Genomic DNA, 27,184 nt, shown 5'->3' with positions numbered 1-27,184 from the left:
TTGAATTTAATATTTGTGGGCATATAGGTTACTATTTTCACACATTTCGCGACACACAAACAAGCTTTCTCTCTTCTGTTTTTGTGTGCGTGTGCGCCTGTAACTCACCAACGCGCACACACTCTCCCCCTGGTACAGCAAACAATAGTACAATGGCTGCCTGTGTTCCCTTAAGCCTGGCATCTGTGTGGCATCGCTATGGTCCTCACAGAATGTTGGCACTACCTAGAAGATGGACCCCAAGAGACTGCCACAGGGAACCCATCAAGAAGAGTTTAGGAGGAGGGTAAGAGACGCCTCCATGGTCGCAGTCACATGCATTTTTGTTTACTTCTGTCAAAACTTATTACATCGAATGTCTTCATTTTTCTAATGTTACGGTTGTCTGTAGTTTTTTTTCTACAATGTATGTATGTATGTATGTATGTATGTATGTATGTATGTATGTATGTATGTATGTATGTATGTATGTATGTATGTATGTGTGTGTGTGTGTGTGTGTGTGTGTTTTGGTTTGTGTGTGTGTGTGTGTGTGTTTGTGTGTGTGTGTGTGTGTGTGTGTGTGTGTTTGTGTGTGTAATTATGCTACTTAGTTCGTTAATAAATGTATCCAGAAGGTTGTCAAACGGCTGTGTGCCCGTTTTATAACACAGTGGCTCATGTAGGCCCCTTGCTTCATGTTATTTTTCAGGCCCCTTGCCTCATGTTATTTTTTAGGCCCCTTGCCTCATGTTATTTTCTAAGATTATTTCAGTTAGGAACATTTCTAAATATAAACTAAATTAGAGTGTGTTGTGAGTGAGTTCAACCACATCAACAAGCCGTTTATTGTCACTACTTTCGTTTACAGATGATTGCATGGCTATAGGCCTATAATAAGCTAGGATATTTAGTAATCACTTGGTCGATTGCGGGACTACTTGTTTAGAGTTGGTTAGAGTTATTTCTGAGAACAAGAAGGTTTCGACCACTTGTGAACGGGGATGAACCATGGGAAACACAGAGAGAGGTCTATTGGTCGCAGACACCGACGTCCCACCATCATCCCGTTATCTCGCCGCGGCTTCTGCGCATGCTCAATGAGATGAATGGATGCTACATCCCTTTTCCGGCTGCACCTGCACAATCCACCAGGAAGTGTGGTGGTGCGACAAATCCTAAACTATTAATCCGCTCCATACCTGCTCGGAGCAAGGTGGGACACAGCATGCGCTCTGGACGGGATCTGCTCGTTTCGGCCTAACGGGCGCGGAATTGGCCTTGAGAAAGCCGCTACCGCTTTTGGCGCTGCGCAATTCATGCAGGGCAAACGTATAGGCTCCCGTCAACTCCCCTGCAAGTTTGGGTTATTGTTTCGTGTGCTGTAGCTTTTAGCTCCCCGCAAACCTAACCCTGACTGCAATGGGATGCTGCGGTAGCGCTGAGGTAAGACACGGATCTCCTCCTCTTCCTCCATGCCCTTGTCCAAGTGTTGTCTCCCCTCGACACCGTACGGAAATGCAGCCTTAAGTGTGTATGTGTGTGTGTGTGTGTGTGTGTGTGTGTGTGTGTGTGTGTGTGTGTGTGTGTGTGTGTGTGTGTGTGTGTGTGTGTGTGGCACCGATTTAACCCGTTAACAATAAATAGCGATGCGTGGAGATTAGCCGCCTGGAATATAACCAGTCATAATCCAATTAGAGGAATGGGGATCGAATGGTTAATACTGGTGGTAATGGGCCGTTTAATCACGCCTTACGTGTCTACACACGCGCCGTGTATCTGGAGCTCTTTGTGTGTTTTTGCGATCGCAGGATAGAGCGGCGTCGGAGACGAGATCTCCTAAACCCCATTGCGTGCAGCTTTCCATGACTAGAAATAGCCCCGTCCGCTAGATCCTGGATGGTAAACAAACATTCGCCGTCGCTCAGCGGATGTTGGAGGTTTTGTCATGCCAATGATGAACATAAGCCTAACCTACAATGGCTTGGGACCGATGTCCCACATGCATATTTTTTGTTGTTGCCATGTTGACAACTAACCCTTTGATCTAAGGCGAGACAAAAATAAAAGCCACGTTTCTTACAATGGTTGATAGCGGATACAAAACCGAATTGTCCCGTTTACAGTTCACCCCATAGGCCGTTTTGGTTGTAATAAGGGGTCCACACCATCTTCTACCTGCTCGCGGTGCTGAGGAAGAGGGGTCACTGTGTTGTTGTGTCTTCCAGAGGACACGGAGAGAATGGAGACCTCTGGAGGACCGCAGTTGCACGGATCTGCCGTGGTTCCTTCTCTTCACGGTGTTCTGCGTGGGCATGGTGAGTGGGGACCGTGTGTGTGAGTGTGTGTGTGTGGGTGTGCGTGTGTGTGCGCGTGTGCGTCTGTGTGAAGCCGATGTTTCCCTCTGACAGGCCTTGATTAATCGATACATTTGACCCAGGTTGCTCTTTCACGTTTATGGTTAGAAATTAATTAGGCAGATAATGATGTTTTCTCTTTTTGTCCACTTGATTGGGAAATGCTTATAAATAGGTAACTCATCTATAGGCCTCAAACAGTACATAGGCTGCTACACAATAACATATAGGTCTGCAACAGTCTTTTGTTTGGCCATTTTGTGTATTTGCTCTCAGACATACTAGGCCTAACTATCAACAAAGGAACCATTCTTCTTTATTCTTATACCTTAACTGGGGTATAAGATAATGTTTTTCCCACTAAGCATGTTTATAAATATCTTGTGGGTAAACACAGGGTGTCGATGTTGGGGTTTTCTCGCTAATGGATGTGAATCGCTTCCTCTACTCACCACTCTAGTGTAACTAATCAGCCTGTACATGCTGTGTGTGGCTGTAGCTGTTGTAGCTGTTGTTAACCTAACAACAGCAGGCTTTGTTGCCCCCGTACTAACTCATCACTCATCTCCTGTCACTTTACACAATGTCACTTATCTTTTACACTTTCAATTTAAATGTTTTTGTTCCCTTCCCATCTCTAGATTGTTGTCAATCAAAAGCCAACATTCAAATCCATTAGAGGCATATGTAAAGCTACATTTTAGAAGTAAACCAAACTTAATTTGCCAAATAAATATTTGCGTGGTGACATGGTTTTTATAAATTAAGGAATAATTAATTAAAATATATTAAAATACGAATAATTGATTAAAAGCTAAAGCAAAGGTAAATAACAACACTGTTGTTATCCTAAAGATAATACAATTATTCTGAATGAATGCACCATAGCCTAGGCAGGAGTGCTATATTCTTGACACTGCGGTTGGGAAGGAGTGCAGCACTGTTTCAGGTTCTAAAAAACTCCAGGATTTAAAAGATGAATGAGAATCGAGACGAAAGCTCTTCCACTGTCCTCTCAGAGATCACACACACACACACACACGCACGCACGCACACACACACACACACACACACACACACACACACACACACACACACACACACACACACCTAATGGGACATCTGCTATTGTCCTCTAAATATAAAGTCAGCCTGGAGCCAGGAGTTTTGTAGTAATGTATTTCTGCTAAATCATTCAGACATACTTTGAATAAAGACTGCTGGTGATAAGGCGACTTATCCAACCAACCGGCTAAAAAGGGTAGCGTTGGATCGTAAGTCGTTACTTTAAATTTAGCATACAGGAACCCTTACTGAGAGACCTACTGGTTAAATTATCAACAATCTGTTATTCTGTGGAAGTTAGTAATTACAAAGACACCAGATCGGCCATCAAAACAGAGGCCAAGGTCATATTGCTATGACGCTAGATATTTCCTGTGGTTTTCATCTGTTGCAAAAAATCCCATTGGCTTAAATGTATGCTTTTTTTAAAGGTAATATTTTTTCAAAACTAGTCATTTAATCTTTATCCAGCTGAGTATAATTCACAAGGAACAAGGTCATAATCAGCGTATCGCCGCTTATCAACGTAATGTTTACCAATTTTATTTTGTGCAGTGATGGTGGCAAATATGGTCAACGGTTTGAACCAACCTTTTACTATTATATTCCAATATTGGATTCATTTATGTTTACAGGGATAGATCGCATCAATCTATTTCTGTTAATTTGCCAGTGTTGTCTGGCCCATTTCCTGCTGTAGTTTCTGTGACGCTAACATGTTGTGCTTCTGTCGTTTGGTCCCGCCTGCTCCAGGGTTGTATCTGCAGCTACACTATCGTCACGGGGGGCGCCGCGCGCTTGGTCTTCGGCTACGACAGCTACGGCAACACGTGCGGACAGCGCAACGAGCCCATCGAGGGGGTCCGACTGAGCGGACTTGACCACCGAGACCGGCAGTATGTCTACGCTCTGTTAATCGCTTTGATCGCCGTCATCCGTTGGTCGCGCTTGACGCGAGGGCCTGGATTTTGGCGTTGCTTTGGTTTCAGTGAGTGCAGTGTGGGAGGAAGTTAAAAGGCATAAGCTTAGGAGTCAAACGGCCTATACATTATTATGTATTTTTTTATATCTGAGTAGAATCTACTCTTGTCCGGTCTCTGGACGACCTGTGTTTCAAGGATGTTAAACATAAAACACAGCCAGTTTCTTTCAAGCGATCAAATGTGGCTGCGGTACGTGGTAGAGGGATTTAGTTTCAGCTGTGATGGTTTCACAGGAATAGTGTGAAGTCAGCTCCACAAGCTGCCGTGTGAGAAGAAGCACAGATCCAAGATGGTGGTACATGGCTATGCTGGGAGTTGACTGGAAGAGTTGATTCAAATCAGTCAGTTTAGCCAGGACCACCTCTGTTAGTAGAGCAGAACAAAAACTGCCTGCTCGGTGGAAAATTGGCATTGTTCGCTGTACACTGCAGGTCCTGACGTACCTCATTTTAAGAAGCACCCTGTTCAGAGACGTCCATGTAATCATCTATTCATCCATTCATCTTTTATTTCTCAATGTACTTTGTGCTGGCTCCGCCCCTGCTCTAAGCCTACGGGTCCTGCAGTGAATCAGCAAGGTTGGTAAAAAGAGACATGGTACCTCCTCTGGACCCACCGGTGGTAGATAAGAGGGAAGAAGGAGGTCAGGCGAGGAGGAACGGGACCCAGAGACGAGCAGAGGGGTATTTCAGCAGAGGGGGGCTCTCGGTAGATCCCAGTGAGGTGACAGAGTGCTGGCTCACCTTGAGCACTCCAGCAACCATCCCCCCTCTTCTCCTCCTCCTCCGTCTCCTCCTCCTCCTCCCCACGTTTAGAATTCACATTCGATTACATTTTAATGAGGCGGCAGGATGGAGAGCAGGTGGAGGACGGAGGCGATTTGACTCTAAGACACACGTTCCAGGTTGAGAGAGGGCTGGAGTTGGAAAACAACAGTGGCATCCTTCTGAATGCATCGAGAGGGATTGGGGAGGGGGAGCTTGAGGCATAAGATGAAGAGGTCGTAGGGGAGGACAGTTTGCCTGTAACTGTGGCAGCCAGATGCTACCTGTGTACAACGTCACCTGACATCCAACGGCCAGACACATCTGGGTCACCATCTCACTGGGGCACTCTTGCTCTCTGTCTCTCTCTCTCCACCAGTCTCTCTATCCCTCTTCTTCTGCTCCTGTCGTGTCCTGTCCCGCCGTTTTATTTTCCGCTCTACTTCCCATGACCTCCTTCCTAACTGTGCCCCCTTTTTGTGTGCCCCTCTTTCTCTTCCGCGTTTTCTCATTTTTCAGATTTTTGTACTTTTCATTTATTTTTCATGCCGTTGTCCTGTTGTTCTCGTTTCGTCTGAAGGATTGTGTTGTTCTAGTTTTCGGCCAGCTGGTTTCAATGTTGAGCAGATGGCTTCTGATGTGCTGATGTTGGGAGGAACTGGAGCCAACTGTCCAAACACCATTTCCCATAATCCCCTTCATCTGTTGAAAGATGGTGTTTTAAAGGGCCAGTCACTCTAAAACACAGACCTATGATAAAGCTGAAATCAAGGTAGTCAACAATATGATGATGAGCAACAATAGTTTGCTTATAACCAAGTAGTTGCCGGTTAAGCTAGTGGCAAGCGTTCCGGGTTTGATCCCACGATGCTCCTTGATGATGTGAATGGGATGATGTGAATCAGATCACTTTGGACAAAGCTGTTTGCTAAACTACTTAATAAATGTAAATGGTTATTTAGTTGTCAGAAAATATGACAACTTTATTGTCATTTTATAACATATATATATAATAACATATAACATATAATATACTATATAATATAACTTAAAATTAATTGAATTGTTTCTGCATCCATACATGTACTTGTTTATAACAGTTTATAACATAACAGTTTCTCGATGCTGTATACTGATGGGGTCACCTGCTGTCCCTCTGTCCGTCCATCTCTCCCTCTCCGCTCTGGACTTAACCGACCCTAGTCAGGACAGTGGGGTCGGGTTCTATCTCTCCCACCCCCAAGGGTCCACATGAAGGTGTGAACCCCCCCCCCCCCACTGTCATGACCTTGGTGGTGGTGGTGGTGTTTTTAGCTCCCTGACGTAGTGTTTGTGTATCTAGCTCAATCGAGACCGCAGCCAGCAGGCCCATATGCTCCTAGACCCCCCGCGGGGCCTTCAGGTGGACGGCCAAAACATGGCAACCAGTAAACCATTGAGCGTCCGTCATTCAGAATACTTTAAGATGGGACTCTTTCAATGAGCATGCAGGGGCTCGGCCATCTTACTTAAGAATTCCCACGTTAGGGCTACAATTATTTTGGTCAATATTGCAATCACGATTATACAAACGATTATTTTTGAGTTTGAAAACATTGTGCATTTATTAAACATTTTTTTCCCAAAAATGTGGAGGGATAGAAAATCTCCATAGAAAATGGTCAGATCGAAAATAATGTCCCAATATGTCTCCAGCTGTTCTGCAATTTCTCTAAAACATTTAATGAATAAAATGAATATAGTTTAAACTATATTATATTAGTTTGGAGATCGTTTGACCCAAAAATCTTAATCACGATCAAAATTGGATGAATTGCACAGCCCTACTACATGTGATTCAGAACCTTCGGGCTAAGCTAGCTACTAGACGTATCTGCTTCCTCATTGGTCCCTAGAGGACACAGTTTCTTTACTTGGTGTTCTTTACTCCAACGACACCAACGAGAAAAGTAAGTAAGGAGCTTGTTTCCCAAGTAAGGTTATTTTCCCTAAAGCATAGTTTCTAACTTCCTTAGCAACCTACCTCTTAGGGACTCCACAGTTAATAGGAAAGTGTTTCACAAAACCATTTCACCTACATAGGAAGCTCTGAAGTTATTCAACTTCATAGTACTAGGTTAGGTAAGGCTTCCTGACTTTTTCACAACAACATAGTCCTGCCCAGTCCTATCACTCACATGGTAAAAATTCAAATTATTTACAACGGCTCTAGGGCTGTATTCATGGTCACATGACCGATTTCAGTCTTCTTTGTCTTTTTTATGCAATTATCATTCCCAGTTAGTGTAGTACCGCATCCAAATGTTAGGGTGTGAAACATCACTGGAATTTAATGACTCACAAATATATTTAAAAAAAACCTAACGACTCTGTTTCTTTTACATATGTGAGTGAATTCAGTGATAGCCTACAATTAAAAATAAATAAATAAAATAGGCTAGGCCTGTATCAAGAAACATGCATCCACTGCAGCAACAACACAATACACTGCCCCCCTGTCAAAAGGAGGAGGGAAATATACAGCCTAGGTACTGTTTAGAGATCGACAGACTTCAAACATCAAAAATCGATCATTAGCACTGAGGAAACAAACATCTGGCAGGGCTTGAACCAGTGGCAAAAAAAACATTAAAACCTGTTACTCTCAGGGCGAGTGCTCTAACCACTCAGCCATTTGACTCTTGCACAGCATTGGGGAAAAAAGTATATTTTTTTACCTATCCATATCTCAGAGAATAGTGTCTCTTTTTTCCATAAACGTATCAACCGTTTGCAGCACCTATATTGTATTGCATAGATCAGCGATGGGCAACTGGCGGCCCGCGGGCCACATACGGCCCGCATCCTCACTCAGTCAGGCCCACACATATATATATATTTTTTTAAATTTAATAAAAAACTTGATCGAGTGAAACTCGGTCAAGAAAGATGAGAAGCAGAGTATCTGTTCATAGAATTCAAAGGCAAACCCATGTGTCTAGTTTGCTTAGAAACGATATCAGTCATGAAAGATTTCCACTTAAGTCGCTACTACAACTACTACAACTGTAATGAATATCATGCTTGTTGGGTTTGAGTTCATTCAGTTGTTGCACTTTATGTTGGGCCACTGTTTTTCAGTTTTGTGACATCATTGAATGATGATGTATGTGAGCCCTTTGCACTGATAAAAATACTAACCATTCATGTTGCTGTTTTAGCATGGAAAACATGAAATTAATGTACGTTGGTTCAATTAACATAGCGTACATAGGTTATGATTCTGGAAGATGTTTTAGGTAGTGACCATCCCCAAAATGCACCAGAATACAGGAAATCATATTTACCAAATTAAAATTTTTGTAGCTTCTCTCAGCTTACGTTTAGTTGAAGTGCACAGTCTTATGGCCCTCTGATGGTGATGATGAAAAAATGTAGCCCTCTTTATCATGAAATTTGCCGATCCCTGGCATAGATAGTGCTATGCTGATGAAGTCGCCAGCGTCATTAAAAATGTATGTGCCGTTTTTTCCAAGCAAACAATTTTTTCCGAAATGTTTCTAATGTTGATACAAAGGATAGGTAGGCGAAACACGATCAAGTTTGCGAATAATAACCACAACTGTATAACAAGCATTTAGTCTAAATATCAAAGTTTGTGAGGCTTCCACCTGTGAATGATTGAATGCCTCAGAGCAACTCCGAACTCCGCCTTCAGAAAACATCTGTTCACAATGTATTAACTATAAGTACGCAGCAAATCAACGAACAGGTCAGCTACGTATTGCTATGTTAGATGGAGATTTAAGTGTGTGTGTGTGTGTGTGTGTGTGTGTGTGTGTGTGTGTGTGTGTGTGTGTGTGTGTGTGTGTGTGTGTGTGTGTGTGTGCATGGTAGAACGTTTTCATATTAATTACAGTTACTTTAGAAAATTATCATAGATAAATTCACTCTATTTAAAAAGAAACATGCTCATTCTCCTATGTACCCATATCTTTAGTTATATTGTGTGGGTAATGTTAATATATTTATTTAAAATACACTTTTGTCTTTTTATTCAAAGTGTCATGCAGTGACCTTCTAGGTCATTAGGTAGCAGGGGTAAGGCTTTCTAGCCTTTCCACAGGCATTCCTACAGACATTGGGATTTGAACCCAGTACTTTTCAACTAAAGTAAATAGGTTGATTTGCTTTGAGCTGTATTAAGTCTTTGGTTGTCGCAATGATGATTCAACCAATCAGAGTCATTCAACTCCATGATCGTTACTTTGTGTGTGTGCGTGTGTGTTTGTGTGCGTGTGTGCGCGTGTGTGTGTGTGGCTGTGGGGGCGTGGAGGTGGTCACATGCTGAGCATGCTGAGCAACGGATAACAATCTAGCTCGGGGCGGTCCCGTCGTTCTGCTCCCTGTCTGCAACACGGCCCACACTCGGTAAACGCCAGCGGACTCATGTTGAATTCCATTACCTGCTTTAAGGCACCTCCCTGGGCCTTGTTGAAAACCCCCACAAGCAGCAGCAACATAAATCACTGCCGGGGGTGAAGCACGTTGCCTCATGTCATCCATTGCATGGCATCGTTTCCGACACAATGACCACACACGCACCACACACGCGTGTTGGTGTATGTGTTCCTTTGTCTTTCGATGTGGGCGAAGGGATGCTCCACTGGTCCTTAATCAGCACATTAAACAGCCATTAGGATACATTAGCACATGTTGAGATGCTGCTATTGGCCACTTTGTTGTTATTACAAGAACACACCCTGACGCACACACACACACACACACCCACACACAGTACGTGCACTCTCACAGCCGCCCACACATGCACGCTCAGTCTTGCACATGCAAACACCCTCGCATATACAGAAACGCATGCACGGCATAATCGGCAGGAGAGGATGTGATATTGGGGTGCACGCTGGAGCCCACTGAAGCAGCAGCTGTCTGGGGTTCAATTAGAGTCCACACAGCTGTCATTCATATCTCCTCCTCACTTTCTCTCTCTTTGTGTCGTTCTCTATCTCCCACTATTCCTTACTCTTTCTTTCTGTCTCTTTCTATGCCTTTGGTGCATTCAGCGACTCTCGCTCTCTTTCTCTCGGTCTGTTGATCTGTCCGTCTGTCTGTATGTCTGTCTCTCTCTCTCTCTCTCTCTCTCTCGGTCTGTTGATCTGTCCGTCTGTCTGCATCTCTGTCTCTCTCTCTCTCTCTCTCTCTCTCGGTCTGTTGATCTGTCTGTCTGTCTGCATCTCTGTCTCTCGCTCTCTCTCTCTCGGTCTGTTGATCTGTCTGTCTGTCTGCATCTCTGTCTCTCGCTCTCTCTCTCTCGGTCTGTTGATCTGTCCGTCTGTCTGCATCTCTGTCTCTCGCTCTCTCTCTCTCGGTCTGTTGATCTGTCCGTCTGTCTGCATCTCTGTCTCTCGCTCTCTCTCTCTCGGTCTGTTGATCTGTCTGTCTGTCTGCATCTCTGTCTCTCGCTCTCCACCCACTGCAGGAGATTGGGTTTAGGATCCAATGATTTTATTTTCTTGGAAAACCAACAAACTCTTCTTTTATCTTGGCCCTACTTCAAAGCCACCATGACCATCACTGAGATCTCAGTCATTTGATGTGAGTGTCGTGCATGATTGTTAATTGGATGTTGGTATTTTTTGTCTTCTTGTACATTTTTATTTGTCATTTTTGTCATTGTATAGTTTATTTTGTTTTTATGGCAGCAATATAGGCCTCTATTTACCCGAACAAGCTCACAATTGAATCATAAACAAAAGTACTCTTCTCCGTAACAATAATTTCACTTTAATTTGACACATGCCTCAGGATACAGAGGGTTAAAAAACCCATTACAGATCAGATTGGACCATGAGGATGGCTGGTCCAATTCAACACCAACTGAGTTCTGTTGTGACAGAACTGCAATGTCCGAGGCAATATCTCATCTACAGCCACACAGAAACCAAAGACAGAGACAATGGAGAGACACATAGATGCCTTAAAAAATCCTTAATTGAATCAAAATCTCAGTTTCTTAATTTGTTGTTCTCTTGTGCTAAACCCATTTGCTATTTGATTAAATAAAGGCATTCCGCTTCTCCCATTTGAAGGCTGCCAGATCTCGGAAAAATGCCCATTATTTTACCAGAACAAATAAAATCCAAACTCAAACCTATATCATATAGATCATATAAAAAAGATATGTATGTGCATACATAAAGATGCTGTTTTTGTGGTGTGATTATGTATGTGTGTACTGGCCCACCCTAGCTCCGCACAATAGGGATCAAACTTTGTTTGGCCAGTAGGTAAAGAACCATTGTTTCCGGGCCAGGAGGTACAGAACCTTTGTTTACGGGCCAGTAGACTGAAACTTTGTTTCCGGGCCTGTGGGTACAGAACCTAGCCGGGTCCTATATATTTAAGTGCGACCACCGCTAAGTGTCTGCATGTGTCTGGCTTCATGTGGCGCACTGCCTTTTGTAGCCCATGGGACAACTCATAGGACAATTGTGTGTGTTTATGTGTTTGTTGTCGGTGTGTAGCCATCCCCTTTGCTTGTACAGTGTGTCAGACAGATGACCTCCCATGAAGCCTTCCATTATAAGCCCCCTACCACCCCCCCCCCCTTGGCTCTGTGCCTGGGAGGATGGCCTCATCTCTCTCTCTCTCTCTCTCTCTCTCTCTCTCTCTCTCTCTCTCTCTCTCTCTCTCTCTCTCCACACTGCATTTTATCATCGTCTTTCCATCAAGGAATGATTGTCTGGCCCCTGGAGTCAAAACACAGTGGGCGGGAGCAGGTTGGTGGGGCCGAAGCTACGTAGGTCAGCTCTCCAATAGTGTTTGTTGTTGTGTCTTGGTCACACGCTTGCTCCCCACCTTTGGCATACCGACCTTCCTCCTTAATATCTTTGGCTGGTCTTACTGGGGGTGGAAGGGGGGAGTTTTTAAAAGCGAAATGTTGTGCTTGTGTCTTTCTTTTTGTTGAGACCAATGAAACCTTTCCTCGCTGAGCCATGCGAAGAATCAAAACGTTTTCTTCGTTCAATGTTACCACATACCACTGCTCATACTCTGCCCCCCCTTCACTTTCTGTGCGTTTGTGTGTGTGTGTGTGTGTGTGTGTGTGTGTGTGTGTGTGTGCTTGCCTGTGCCTGTGTATTGAAGAAAACCAAGACACTTGTTTATTATTGAGTAAATGTTTTATGAAAGCATGCCTATATAAATTTCTTCGACATTTCGTTCATGTTTGATCCAAAGATCAACCACATCTACAGAGTTAAATGTAATGATCGCCAGTCTGGGTTTTGTTGTTATTCGTCAGAGAGGAAATGCAGGAAACAATTAATCCAAGCGGAGAAATAGAACCAGCCAAGCTAATTGTTTGGTCTGATGTGGACAACAGCTTCATTGTCTCCTAGTGGGTTAAGATAGTCTAGTGGTAAGTGTGTTCGACTCCCAGTCATAAGGTACTAGGTTCCATCCCTAATGTCCTCAAATAACCTGAAGGCGCCCTAGAGCAAGATGCTTAACCCCTACATGCCTCTTAATGACCTGTTTCTGTGTTTACTGTCTAGCCCCTACCTGATCCGTAATGAGCTATATGACAAGTTCACTGTCTAACCCCACCTGCTCAGTAATGACGCATGATAATGTAATGATATATAAAAATATAATAATATAATAATAATGATCTACTTGAAGCTTCAGATTTTCTCATCATGGCCGTCCGTCTGCTCTGCCGTTCCCCTAGATACGTCTTCTTCCTGGACCCCTGTAACATCGACATCGTCCAGAGGAAGATCAAATCCCTGGCGTTGTGCGTGTCACTATGCCCCGGCGAGGAGATGAAGACCTACGAGGACCTAAAGACCTTCGCCATGCTCAACGGTGAGCCAGACCCTCCACTAACACTGTGTGATAGCAGTTGAACGTCCTGGTCGGTGGTCCCATGCACATCCGCAGAACAACGCGCTGCACTCACTGATGCCCATGGCACGATGGAAGTTCAGACTTCCAGTAACAAGCAAACAAGCAGGTGGAACTAAGAATTACAACATCAAACCAGCCAAAAAAGAGAAAGCATCACTATTTACAAGGAGCCTGAATGAAGTACATGAAGGTTACCAGGTATTGGATACGGATTCAATATATGGCTAAGTTGCGCTGAACCATCAATCAGCTAATGATGTCGTATGATGGTGGTAACCATCCCGAGAGCGTTAGCGTGGCACCCTTTCTCAGTGGTGTTGTCATTGGTTAATTTGTGCAGCACAGTGGCGGCTCACAAGTCAATTCAGCAGGTGGTGGGGATGAATTAACATGATGGGTATTGAATACGTTCACTGCGGAGGAAGCATAACAATGTGGAAAATAATGAAATGCCTGATGATTCTTTTTTCTGTATTAGATAATTACATTAGTTTTTTTAGAGAAGATTTCTCAATCTCAGAGGGGAAATTTTGAGTTTTTTTATTTTACATTTACATTTACACCCTCTCTCTCCCGGAAGGAATCTCTTTCTCTGTAGTGATAGAGTTCGTTGGCTAACCATTGAGCTGTAAGGAGCCATTGGTGCTGAGAGAGAGAGAGAGAGAGAGAGAGAGAGGCAGAAACGTTAAGGGGTCAGCTGGGTGAACAGCCTTAAGTTAGATGGATGACACACACACACACACACACACACACACACACACACACACACACACACACACACACACACACACACACACAGCTCAGGCGTAAGACACACACATGTACTGACACACACACATACAGAGGTTTTCAGTGGGCTCTGTGTGGTCAGTACATTAACAAAGGCTGCGTTAAGTCCAGTCCCACCTCTGCTTGTGTTGCTCCTATTGTTAGTTCCTCTCCGGCCTGCGACACTGCCAAGATGCCTGTGGGGGGGGGGGGGGGGGGGGGGGGGGGGGGAGGTCGTCATGTGACAGCGTGTGACTCAGCTGGAACTATGGTTCCCTGTCTCCCTTCTGCCTTCCCCCCACTTATTCAACTAATACTGTCAACTAACACTGTGGGTAAGCTGTATCTTACTCAGAGTTATCTTGAATCTAGAGAATTATGTTTAACCACAAGGCAGGTGGGGTCGTGGGATTGAGCAATCCATCATAAGTCTGGGTGGACACTCCCACTTCTGATGTCCACAGTGGATGGTATTTTAAAAAATGGCTTATCAGACCTCACACCTAGTGTTAAATTTTTTTCCCTTTAAAAATACAGAACCATTTCACTAACCCGATTACACTCGTTTATTTTATCCAACAAAAATGTATGAGGAGATCAGTGTAATAGTTGTTTGCAATGCTTGTTATTGATACCCATCGTTCCTCCAGGATCTGAGCTGTGTTCCTACGAGCTGGCCGGGCACAAGTACCCTGGCCTCCCAGAGAGGTTTGACAAATGCCCCAAGCTTCCTGTTCCCCCCAGGTAGGAACGGCTCGGGCCACACTTTACTAACATTGCTGTGCATCTACTTCCCCCCACATCGTTTTAATCCAATCAACAGCTGTCTGTGATATAAATCGGTGCCAGTGGCTCTGTTGGCAGTGCTATGCTAGTGGCAACAAATAACGTGGCAGTCTGTTTATATAGAGGGACCTTTACCCTTCAAAATCGTTAAATCAAAAAATGTCAGAAGTCAGCAATGTCCCGCAACCTCATCTGCATATCTCGGTTCTACCCTCCACACCCCCTCTCTCTCCTTCTCTCTCTCTCTCTCTGGCTCTGGCTCTGTCTCTGGTTCTGGCTCTCTCAGCAAAGCGCTGCCGGTGTTCAACCGCTGCACGCCCGTCGATGTCTCCTGCTACGCTAAGTTTGCAGAGGCCGTGGTGACGTTCGTCAGCGACAACAGCGTCCTGCACCGGCTGATCGCCGGCGTGATGGCCAGCAAGGAGATCATCGTCGGCCTCTGTTTGCTGGCTCTAGGTGAGCAGAACCTGTGGTTCTCCAAGGACCCATGCAGGCCTATTTCACCTTGCGTCCGAACTGGTTGGCTGGGTGGGGGAACCTATCATTTACGGGGGGGAAACTGTGACATCTCAACGATGCATTGTAAATGCTACCTGGGTGGGGACTTTGGTTGGGTAGGTTGATCCGTCCAGCATGCATCTGGGCTTGACACTCACTTTTAAACAGTCACATGGTCTATATCGCCCCTGATATCAACGCAACTATATAGCTCTGTCTATGGAGAGAAACAACACAACAAAGAACAAGAAATGAATTCTGAATCAAAGGTACATATAGGATGTTGTTTTAAACAAAAAGAAGATGACACCCTTCTTGACCATAAGAAGACTAAACATAGGAGATAACTACAGCGAGATACAGTAGTTTAGTGTGTGGCTCACGGTGTAGCGGAGGTTGGCCCTGAACTTGCACGTTGGGGGCGACCAGACGGACCCGGCGTTTTCGGTGCCTGCAAACACAGTTTTTTTGAAACCAGGTCTCAGGGTGGAACAGAGAAAAACGGCCCCCTGCACTTTCGTGTTAGGATTCGTGTGATCCCCAGATAATTAAACGATGACGTCATCGCCCCCCCCCCCCCCCCCCCCCCCCCCCCCCAGGTGGGCAACATGAGATTTCCGTCTAATTAGTTTTTGTTTGATTTGTATTATTTATGTAGCTTTAGATACAGCCCCTAAATTGAATTGCTAACTGTAAATCCAAAAGTATTTTCTGCTCAATCTACAAGGTTTAACATCGGCTATTGCAGTTCTTCTTCGGTTTCTCCTCCTCGACTGTATGTTCGTGTACAGCAGGCTTGATGCGCATGCTCCGCCTCGTCTTCTTCCTTTTGTGGTGGAGAAACAGCGCCACCCATAGGCCTGGAATATATACTAAAGCATTTCTACAGCTAGATGCGTTTTTGCAATGAGTCCATCATTACGGAGAAATTCCTGAAGAGCTGCCAAGGAAAACGGCGGGGTAAGAGATTGTTTTTGGTTCAGTCCTCCCTGCTGAGGTAGGGCTCGGTGTCCCTGAAGGACACCGAGCCCTACCTTCTCCTGCCGGCCGCCTGTCACCTCGCACGGCTGACTGCTCTTTGCGGTATCAAAATGCAGTCCATTTACCATTTACCATGAACAGGAACAGGGGGAATTGAATCAACAAAGAGTTACCCTCACATCGACTTGTGATCGATGTGCCTCTCCCACGGCCGCAGCACAAGGTGGAGAATGGGTGTCGTGGCCCCTTTAATGATGGTGGTGTCTGCTGTTTCGCTGCTGTGTTGCTGAGCTCCAGCCCGGTTGGCAGATCACGCAGAGGCGGCCAAGGAAATAGCAGCGCTCCATGGAAACAGAAATTAAAAAGCGCTGAGTCATTGTGTCAGCGTCCTCGTGGAGAGCAGCTTCCAGGGTGAGGCGGGCGGACACCGGCATCCTGCCCTGACGCAGTTAGGGAGTCGGGAGCCGGAGGATTTGAGACGAGATCACTTGTCATGGTGATAGGTGGGGAGGTGGTATAATATCTATGTATACACTCAACCAATCTCTAACCAGGCAGGTCAATTGGGAACAGATTCTTGTTTACAATGACGGCTTGGCCAGGAGGCCAAAACACCAGCTGAAACACGTTTTTGTGGGGGTTGAAGTTTGCGACATTCTTAATGACTACAATGCTACAAAGTGCTAAGCTGTTCTGTTCACAATTAGCGAGTTCGTCTGCTGTATATCAGTTCAAGAACTGCTGTTTCGTAAGGGGGATGTTGGATGAACTTGGAAAGGGTATGAAAGTGGCAATGTTGCACAGGATGAAATTTGGTAGGCACTTAGACTGCCAATAGATTGCATTCAGAGCTACAGAAATGACAGGTAATTGCTGTTATTTACTTGAAAGGGAGACTTTTCTTTCTGCTATTAGTCTGGACACTGGCTATGATGATGACGAAAAACGGCCAAGCAACATGAATGCGTTATAATGTCAGCCGGAGTGGTGTGGGGAAAAGAAAAAACTCACAAATCATTGCAAAAGACATTACACAAGTTTTTCATTAAAATCTGGATTTTCAACCGCAACAATTACCAAATATGTCAGCCAAACCCTGGAGGGACTGATTAGGATAACGTGCCTTTCTTTGTTGCCTGTAGGTCTCTCCATGATCCTGATGATCATCATCCGCTACATCTCCGCTGTGCTGGTCTGGATCCTCACTGCCATGGTGGTCCTGGGCTCCCTCGGTGAGCTCACTTCCTGTCTGACTGCCAAGTCTTGGGGGGTCACTTCCTGTACCACCAAAAAGAAGTCTAGTTTTTTTTTTACTTACTAATAAACTGAGAGATACATTGATCAAGGGAATTGATTTGATAGAAAAGCCATTCAGATGTCTTGGTTTAATGGTTCTTGCCAAAAGCCATTAATACATCTGATGTAAAAGCTTTATGTCAGAAAATCCATTTTATGCCTGGCTACCTTAAACAAAATCAGCCAAACCAATTATTTCCAAAGCTACATTCTAAGTCTTGATTCTTAGGAAGTGCATTAAAGGTTGTGTGATAATTCTAGTTAAAAGCTCATTTGACAGACATTACGTGACAGTGGTCGATGTGTTTTCAGCCGGAACGAGTGTACTGTGGTGGCTGTACATCGACCACCGGTTGTTCTCCAACACCACGGCTCCCCGAGTTGCCAAGGAAACAAGCGAGGAGGTGGAGCTGGACCTGGACAAGAGACAGGCCCTGCTGGTCTATGCCACCTCTGCCACTGTCTTCACGGTATGTCTCAACCCTCAAAATATAGAATGTATCATAAAATGGATAGTAAGAAGAACCATATGTTTGTTCTATCCTGTTTCATCCTGTTCTGTATGGTTGTATCCTGTTTTATCCTGTTCTTTCCATCCTGTTTTACCCTGCTCTATCCAGTTCTATCCATCTTGTTGTATCCTGTTTTATCAGGTTCTATCCTGTTTTAACCTGTTCTTTCCATCCTGTTTCACCCTGTTCTATCCAGTTCTATCCAAACTTTTTCTTCCTGTTCTATAATTTTCAATCCATTCTTTTTTATCCTGTTCTATCCTATTTGATTCTGCTTTATCTTCTTTCCAATCCTTTCCTGTCTGGTTGATCCTGTTTTATCCAGTTCTTACTAACACAGTTAACCAAAAAAATAGAGCAGTTTGTATATTCAATTAAAACAATGTATCACATTTTGAGTGTTTGTCTTTGTTATAATGCTTTGATCATTCTGTTTTTAACTTCCTTTGTTCTGTCTCACCTTTCTCTCTCTGAATCTCTCCCTTTCCTACTCTCTTTCTCTGTCACCTTTCCTTTCTCTCTCTCTCCCCCTCTGTCCTACTCTCCCTATCTCTACCCTCGCTCTGTGCCCCCCCTCTCTGTCTCCCTGCCTCTCTCTCCATCTCTCCCTCTATCTCCCTATATCTTTCTCTCTCTCCCACTGCTTCTCTTTGTCTCTCTATCTCTCCCTCTATCTCTCTTTATCTGTCTCCCTGCCCCACCCTCTCTCTCCTTACCTTTCTCTCCCCTCTCTCCTCCGTGCCTCTATCTCTCTTTATCTCTCTCCCTGCTTCTCTCTCTCTCCCTGCCTCTCTCTCCCCTCTTTTCCCCATCCTTTTGTCTCTCTTTATCTCTCTCTCTCTCTCTCCCTGCCTCTCCCCTCCGCCCCCTCCTCCAGGTGATCCTGTTGTTGCTGATGTTGTTCATGAGGAAGCGTGTGGCGCTGACCATCGCCCTGTTCCACGTGGCGGGCAAGGTGTTCATCCACCTGCCGCTGCTCACGCTGCAGCCCTTCTGCACCTTCCTGGCTCTCCTGGTCTTCTGGGTCTACTGGGTCCTGGTGCTGCTGTTCCTCGGAACCACCGGTATGTCACCACCTGGGGGCCGCAGGGCTGGGTGTGTGTGAACGTGTGTCTGCGTGTGTGTGTTGTGGGGGGGGTGGTGGAAGTGTGTGTGTTGGGGTTGATGTGTGGGGGTATGTGTGTGCATGTTGGGGTTTGTATGTGTGGGTGTGTGTTGGGTCGGTGAGTGCGTGGATGTGTTTAATTTTCTGGATGTGTGTGTGTGTGTGTGTATGTGTATTTGTCTCTGGGTATGTGTGTGTGTGTGTGTGTGTGTGTGTGTGTGTGTGTGTGTGTGTGTGTGTGTGTGTGGGTGTGTGTGTGTGTGTGTATTTGTCTCTGGGTATATGTGTGTGTGTGTTGCTGGGCGAATGGACTGCATTTGTAGTCACTCTACGTGCGTATGCGGGCACTTCATAATTCATTCCAGGCAATAATCGATCAATTTAAGCTTCACCTGCTTTCTTCCAACTCTAGCAAAGTGTGACAATAAACCTAAGCCCTCAGCCTGGTCCGTCTTCATTCGGCCTGTTTCCCTCCCCTGGGTTTGCTCCATCGGTGGGTGGGACCGTTCTGTCTCACCCTACCGGTGCTTGGCTCTGTGCCCTCCAGGGAACCCGCAGCAGAGCGAGGAGACGGGCCTCACCGAGTTCCGTCTGACGGGGACGCTGCAGTACCTGACCTGGTACCACGCGGTGGGCCTGGTGTGGATCAGCGAGTTCATCCTGGCCTGCCAGCAGATGACCGTGGCCGGGGCCGTGGTCACCTACTACTTCACCAGGTGGGCCGTTGCTGTGACATAGTGTAACGTCACCCACTGTGCCGTGCTGTGACTATTACGTGCTTTGCTTTGGGTCGATGCAGACTCTTAACTGGGGAGAGATGCTGTACACAGGCAGGGATGTTGTGACTAGGGAGAGGTGGTTTGACAAAGGATAACCTGCTGTCAATAGGGGAATGCATGATATCACCAGGGATATACTGTTAATAGGGAGACATGCTGAAACCAAAGATAGATGCTGTAGTCTGGGTGAGATTCTGTTATCAGGGAGATATGCTGCTACCAGGGAGAGATGCTGTAGTAGGGGAGAGATGCTCTTACTAGGGAGATATGCTGTAGTTGGGGACAGAGGCTATTACTAGGGAGAGATCCTGTAGGTTGGGAGAGTTGTTGTTACTACGGAGAGATGCTGTAGTGGGGGACAGAGACTGTTACTGGGGAGAGATGCTGTAGTTGGGGATAGATGCTGTTACTAGGGAGATATATTGTAGTTGGGGACAGAGGCTATAACTAGGCAGAGATGCTGTAGATGGGGACAGATGCTGTTGCTAGGGAGAGATGCTGTAGTTGGGGACAGATGCTGTTACTAGGGAGAGATGCTGTAGTTGGGGACAGAGACTGTTACTAGGGAGAGTTGCTGTAATTGGAGACCGATGCTGTTACCAGGGAGAGATGCTGTAGTCAGGGACATATGCTTACACCAGGGAGACAGGCTTTTATGAGGGAGAGATGCTGGCATGATGGAGATACTGTCAAGAAGCAGTGCTGTTAATACTGATAGATGCTGTTACTAGGGAGAGATGCAGTTACTAAGGAAAGATACTGTAACAACGGAGATGCCGTAACAAAAGATGCTGTAACCATGGAGATAGTATGTCTGAGAGTACATGGCACTGATGGCTCTAGAGAATTCGGCTCAGCTCCAGACTTGTTCAGTGCATATCATGGGTTTCTTGCTTACGACAATTTCTTGAAGACCCTGATCCTGTTGTCGCCAAAAGTTATTTACCCTGTCCTTTTGGTCCAACCGTTCTCACACTGCTCTCGGGAATCATTGTTACTTTATGTTTTGTTTTTTTTGGTTCAGGGATAAGAACCGACTCCCGCTGACTCCCATCCTGTCGTCTGTGCTGCGACTGGCCCGATACCACCTGGGGACCGTGGCCAAGGGCTCCTTCATCATCACGCTGGTCAAGGTCCCCCGCCTCATCCTCATGTACCTCCACAACCAGCTCAAAGGAAAGGTACGCTCCCCCGGGCAGCCTGTGTGGGTTTCAACCTCTGGGGTACAGTATGGATATGGATGCTTTATGTATGAATACACAAATGAGCCCAAGAGTTGTTTACAATCAGAATCGAGAAGGGTGCCATCAACAGTCTTGTTGCCCATCTCACTCTGTACGACTTAGACGAACACCTGTCACTAACTCACCCTTCCAATCGGGTCCCTGGTATCCTCACTGATATGGTTAGCTTCCAACCCCCCTCCCCCCCACTTGAACCTTAGTCATCACACACACACACACACACACACACACACACACACACACACACACACACACACACACACACACACACACACACACACAAACACAAACACACTCACACTCACACTCACACACAAACACTCACACTCACACTCTAACACTAACATTAGAACCTGGACCAGAGCTCCCATTACCTCAACTCGAGGGGCGGCACCGAGCATGCATTTGAAAATATCACTGCACGCAATTGGATAACACTACGACCAATCGGAAGAATACAAGCGGTGACGTATCCAAACCAGCGGAGCTAACCAATAGATAAGACTCTTGCCGTATCCGGTTGGTAAAACAGCAACGCTTTCGGCCCGCCTTTATGAGATACACCGATGTCATTGGTTATTGTTCTGGGCCAGGGGAATCGGGCAGTGAGTATATTGCTCGTTCCCAGAGTGGCTCGCTGAGCAAATTCAAATTGTGCTCTCGTGAGAACTCTGGATTTCCAGGGTACCCATGAACTACACACTCAGGGTCAGTGTGTTTCAATTCTCACAAGGGGAATGTGTTGGGCATATTGGGGGAATAAAAGCACGTTCACCAAAAGTGAACAAGAGTCCATGGTTTTCCCCACCCTGCGCAGTGAGTTGGCTCAGTTTGCTAGCATGTGGTGCTAATGATCTGATTCAGACAGTCTCTTGAGCGCGAGTGGGAAGGAGTTTCTACTCTTTGAACCGGGATGTTCCACCTCTGGTCACCGCAGAACATAAAATAATTGAGGTCTGAAAGAACACCGCTTCCAGCGGAAGCCGGTAATGCCGCCAGTGAAAGGTGGCTCTTCCCCTTCCTGGTCGCGTCTTCAAAGGGGAGACGGCGGGAAGCTTCTTGAGCGACAAGCCTGGGTTCCCTCCTCTGGTGTTCTCTCATCCCTCTCGCTCTCTTTCCTCCTCCTCATTAATCATCCGCCCGACTAACTCTTCCTCACTCTCTCTCCATCTCCCTATGCCTCTCTCTCTCTCTTTATGTTAGGAAAATGCGTGTGCCCGCTGTCTGCTGAAGACCTGCATCTGCTGTTTGTGGTGTTTGGAGAAGTGCCTCAACTATCTCAATCAGGTACCGCCGCCAATAAGTTCTGTCTGTTCGGGGTTCTGTCTTACTTTTTTCTTTTTATACTGCATTCCGTTCCATTTGGTTCTGTGTTTTCATTTAAGGCTGGTTTATTTAGGGTGTTTATGCATCCTTTTTTCTACCACACTTTCATCCTTTTTTTTAGCCCTCTCTCTTCCATTTGGCACCCTGTTCCTTTTTGTTCGTTGCTCTTTTTATCTCATCCTCATTACCTACGCAGTTTATTTTATCTCAAACTCTTAATTTCCTTTGCTCGCTCTCGCTCTCTTTCTCTCGCAGACACACATGAGGCCTAAACGCACTACAAAGTGGCTTGCATGTTTGCAAGAACCATTTTCCCCCTCTCCCACAAGTTAAACACACATAATCCCTGATCTCACCACAGTTCATCTATTCACTGATTTCACACATGGCAACGGCATACAACAAAGCCATGATATACAGTACCCCAGTACATGCTAAAAGTCCTTGTCAGGTAGCCTATGTACTACATAGGCAGATGGTTTGATTCTGATCTGCGGTAGTATACTACGTGTTGTTCCCTTAATCTTTCAACCAACTTTGCTGTCTCACTGCACTCTCCTGGTCATAAAGGGACTCCTACGAATATTTTTAATGAATGTCATTGTCAAACACACCAAGACATTTAATCTCCCGGCACACATGGCTGGGCAGAAAAATCTCAAATGTAAGCTAGCTTGATAACTGTGACTCAGCAGTCCTTCCATTCCCTCTGCGTCCCTCTGGGTATAGAACGCCTACGCAGCGACCGCCATCAACAGCACCAGCTTCTGCACTTCAGCCCGCGATGCCTTCGTCATCCTGGTGGAGAACGCTCTGAGGGTGGCGGCCATCAACGCCGTGGGCGACTTTGTCCTGTTCCTGGGGAAGGTATGGGCTGGGTAGATAGGCCAAGATGGGAGGAAGGGGGTGGGATTGATGGATGGAAGGGAGAGGGGGGTGAGATTGATGGATGGGAGGGATGGATGGATGGATGGATGAGAGAGAGGGATGGATGGATGGATGGGAGAGAGGAGGGATGGATGGGAGATAAGGGATGGATTGGCGGCCATACCACCCTGAACACGCCGATCTCGTCAGACCTCGGAAGCTAAGCAGGGTTGGGCCTGGTTAGTACTTGGATGGGAGACCGCCTGGGAATACCAGGTGCTGTAAGTGGTGTCTGGTGGTGGCCAATAGGTGGCACTCTTCCCTCTTGCCCCTTCCCTCATCAATCCCGATGCCCCAGTGCAGTGACGGGGACACTGTGCTGTGGAAGGCGCCGTCCTTCGGAGGAGACGTAAAACCGAGGTCCTGACTCACTGTGGTCATAAAAGATCACAGGGCAATTATCGCAAAGAGTAGGGGTTACCCCGGTGTCCTGGCGCAAACAGGCTAATTAAATCTGGCCCCCCTAATAATCGGCCTGTACAATTGGCTGACTCATTAATTCCCTCACTCTCCACCTCAAGCTGGTGTGTGGTGAGCGTTCTGGCGCAGATTGGCTGCCGTGCATCACCCAAGTGGGTGCTACACACTGGTGGTGGTGAGTTAGGTCCCCCCCTTATAAATATATAAGGGGGGGACGCGCTATATAAATATAATGAATTACTATTATTATTAGAAAGGGAGGGATGGATAGGAGAGAGGGAGGAAGGGATGGGAGAGAAGGGACCGATCGATGGGAGAGAGGGGAAGGGATGGGAGAGAAGGGACCGATGGATGGGAGAGAGGGGAAGGGATGGGAGAGAAGGAACCGATGGATGGGAGAGAGAGTTGGATGAATTGATAGCTGCAAGAGAGTATGGAGGATAGAGCAGTGGATGGGAGGAGAAGGGGGAAGCTGATGGGAAGGAGGGATGGGACGGAAAGATGGGAGGGGCATGTTTAGTTGTATAGGAAACTTCTGTGAATCCTGTCGAGACGATATAGAAACATTTTTTTGATACATAGGCATGTTTAACGGAGCAGTGGGTCACCACAGTGTTCTCCTGCCCTCGCCGACCTGCAGGTGCTGATAGTGACGTCCACGGCGTTCGCCGGCGTGCTGCTACTCAACTACCAGCGGGACTTTGCGGAGTGGCTCCTCCCCCTCATCATCGTGTGTCTCTTCTCCTTCCTGGTGGCCCACTGCTTCCTCTCCATCTTTGAGATCGTGGTGGACGTCCTGTTCCTGTGCTTCGCCATCGACACTAAGTACAACGACGGCACGCCGGGCAAGGAGTTCTACATGGACAAAGCCCTCATGGTGAGAGGGAGGGGGCACTCATCCAGCCTTCATCACAGTCCCAGTCTGAGTGGTCTCCGAGTCCTTCATCACAGTCCCAGTCTGAGTGGTCTCCGAGTCCTTTATCACAGTCCCAGTCTGAGTGGTCTCCGAGTCCTTCATCACAGTCCCAGTCTGAGTGGTCTCCGAGTCCTTCATCACAGTCCCAGTCTGAGTGGTCTCCGAGTCCTTCATCACAGTCCCAGTCTGAGTGGTCTTCGAGTCCTTTATCACAGTCCCAGTCTGAGTGGTCTCCGAGTCCTTCATCACAGTCCCAGTCTGAGTGGTCTCCGAGTCCTGAATCAAAGTTACAGTCTGAGTGGTCTCCGAGTCCTTTGTCAGAGTTAGACTGAGTGGTTTGTAAGTCCTTTGTCACAGTTACAGTCTCAGTGGTATTCAAGTACTTTATCACAGTTTCAGTTTTGGTGGTCTTCGACATATTTATAAGAATCAACATCTTAGTAGCATTTTACTATGGGATTGATTGTGTGCGTGTGTGAGGGATCACAAGCCTACTGTTAGGAGACAACCACTAAATTTCTAAAAATGCCAAAAGAAAAAAAAGCTTAAAGCTTTCTGTCAATTCAGCCACACTTGCACCCAAAGTACCCGGAATCTTTGCATCCAAAAACAACTTTTCAAGGAACTAAACGTTTCCTCCAGCCCGTTGTTTTCTGTGTTTCCACCTCGGTGTAAAGGCAGAGGCAAATTCAAGGCAGTGAAAAAGTCTGATGGATTCATTCCTCAAGCCACTGGACACGAGCGTATGCTCCATGCTTTCATCAAAATATCCTATTTTTTTGAGAATTCACTTATTATGGAGTTCGATGTTTAATCCAAGTATTCTAGCGAAGAGCAGAAAGCGGATGAGGGGGATTATGATTAGTGGGTGCGGATTCTTTAATACAACCGTGTTTTAGAGACGCTAGTTTTTGAAGTTTATTCTAAAGACTTTTTTTTTTTTTTTTAGGGTTGTTTCCTCCTCCTGTTTTCCTTGCGTGTGAAAAATTCTTATGTATACGAGAAGTGGCTGTTCTTTTCAAAAGTACTACCCCCCGCCCCCGTGGAAGGACTTTTTGGGGGGTGAAATGAAGAACCTAATTTTAGTCCCTGATTCCACAGGAACTAGAGTTCCTCTAATGGTTTGTAGGTCTGGGGGAAAGTCCCTGGATGGAAAAGCAGAATGGAGACTAATCCTTAAGTCTGTGGAAATGAACTGTCGCATAATGTAGAATGTCTTTTTCAGGCGTTGAGTCTCACAACACAAGGACGTTGGCTGTCCTCCACTCCTGATTGTATCCAACTGACCAGCTCACCACCTTCCTCTCAATATGTTTTCTGACTTTTGTCTTCTCTTCTTTTGAACGGACATGACCCCTTCCTCACCTCCTCCTCTTCCTCCTCTCCCCGTTCACCCTACTCCGCTCCCCTTATCTTCCCCCTCTACCCCTCCCTCCTCCTCCCTTCCCCCCCCGCCTCCTCCCATCCACCTCCTCTCCCCCCTCTTCCTCCTTATTGTGCTGCGGCTGCAGGAGTTCGTGGAGAGCAGCAGGAGGTTGGAGCGGGTGGTGGAACGCGGGCGGAGCCGCGTGAAGGAGGCTGTGGTGTCGGAAGGAGCTGAGATGAAGCCCATGGTGAGTGACAGCGGCAAGGGCGGGGCTAAGGTCAAGGTTAAGGAAGAGCTGGAGGAGGAGGAGGAGGAGGAGGAGGAGGAGGTGGGCGAGGGTCTGGACGGAGGCGGAGGAGAATGGGAGCAGCTGCAGGAGTTCCATGTGTACTACCTTCTGATTGGCGTGCTGCTGGACTGGGTGCTGACGGAGGACAGCACGTGGATCCTGTGTCTGAGCCAGGACATGATGCTCTTCCTTTGTGTCTACATCCCCACCTCCACCCTCTTCCTCTTCGTGACCCTGCTCCAAGAGCCTCACTCCCCTCTCTCCTCCTCGGTCGCCGAGACCGGCCCCGCCAAACCAGCCTCCGCCAAACCAGCCTTAGCCTCCGAGTGCTAGCAGCAGCTAGCTGACGCAGGGACTCACACATCCCCCCACACAGCATGCTAGGGGATGACCTGACTAACGCCTGCATGCATGCTAACGTGCTAACTCATCAACATATTCATCACCGTCATCATCATCATCATCGTCGTCGTTGCTGCTAATCTTTGTCTGTCTTGGACTAAAACATTTTTTTTATTTTATTTTGATATCGTTTGTCTTTATCTTGCATGTGTTTGCGCCAACACACTGTGCTACTGTGTAGACGTGGATCCTTTTATTGTGCCTTCCCTTGTCACGGTGCTTGTTTTGGAGAGGAAGTGGCAAAGTGAGTACCAGGACGTGAGGTACGTGTGTGTGGTTGTTGTTGTGTAGATCATTACTTCACACCGTCATACTGGTAAGTGAACTAGTGATCTGCTTATGGCAATAGATTGAGAGTCTTAGAACTGGCATGAAGTGGATCTCAAGCCTGGTTCCATTACGAATGCCCATTCTGTTCTATTGATTTGGCAGGTGCTTTTATCCCAAACAACAGAATTCTGATTTGTCTCATTAAGGACCGGGGTTCTTGGCATCTTGCCAACAGGTAGACTA

The 27,184-nt window shown here is 46.4% G+C and overlaps 1 protein-coding gene across 1 annotated transcript; it reads left to right on the top strand.

Moving 5' to 3' along the window:
- Nucleotides 1-232: 232 nt before the first annotated feature.
- Nucleotides 233-26,602, top strand: slc44a1b (solute carrier family 44 member 1b; the record flags this gene model as incomplete). Its single annotated transcript, XM_079745389.1, has 15 exons — nucleotides 233-286; nucleotides 2,208-2,297; nucleotides 4,155-4,297; nucleotides 12,878-13,014; nucleotides 14,475-14,568; nucleotides 14,897-15,066; nucleotides 17,232-17,321; nucleotides 17,698-17,855; nucleotides 18,775-18,961; nucleotides 19,550-19,718; nucleotides 20,806-20,962; nucleotides 22,229-22,312; nucleotides 23,081-23,218; nucleotides 24,339-24,575; nucleotides 26,126-26,602. The coding sequence occupies 15 exons, from the start codon at nucleotides 233-235 to the stop codon at nucleotides 26,600-26,602; spliced, it is 2,385 nt and encodes a 794-aa protein (XP_079601515.1).
- Between the last annotated feature and the right edge of the window lie 582 nt (nucleotides 26,603-27,184).

The sequence above is a fragment of the Pollachius pollachius genome (genome assembly GCF_949987615.1).
Source record: "Pollachius pollachius genome assembly, chromosome: 10".
Lineage (NCBI taxonomy): Eukaryota > Metazoa > Chordata > Actinopteri > Gadiformes > Gadidae > Pollachius > Pollachius pollachius.
Note: the sequence above shows the minus strand (reverse complement) of the source record. Positions and strands in the feature narration are given on the sequence as shown.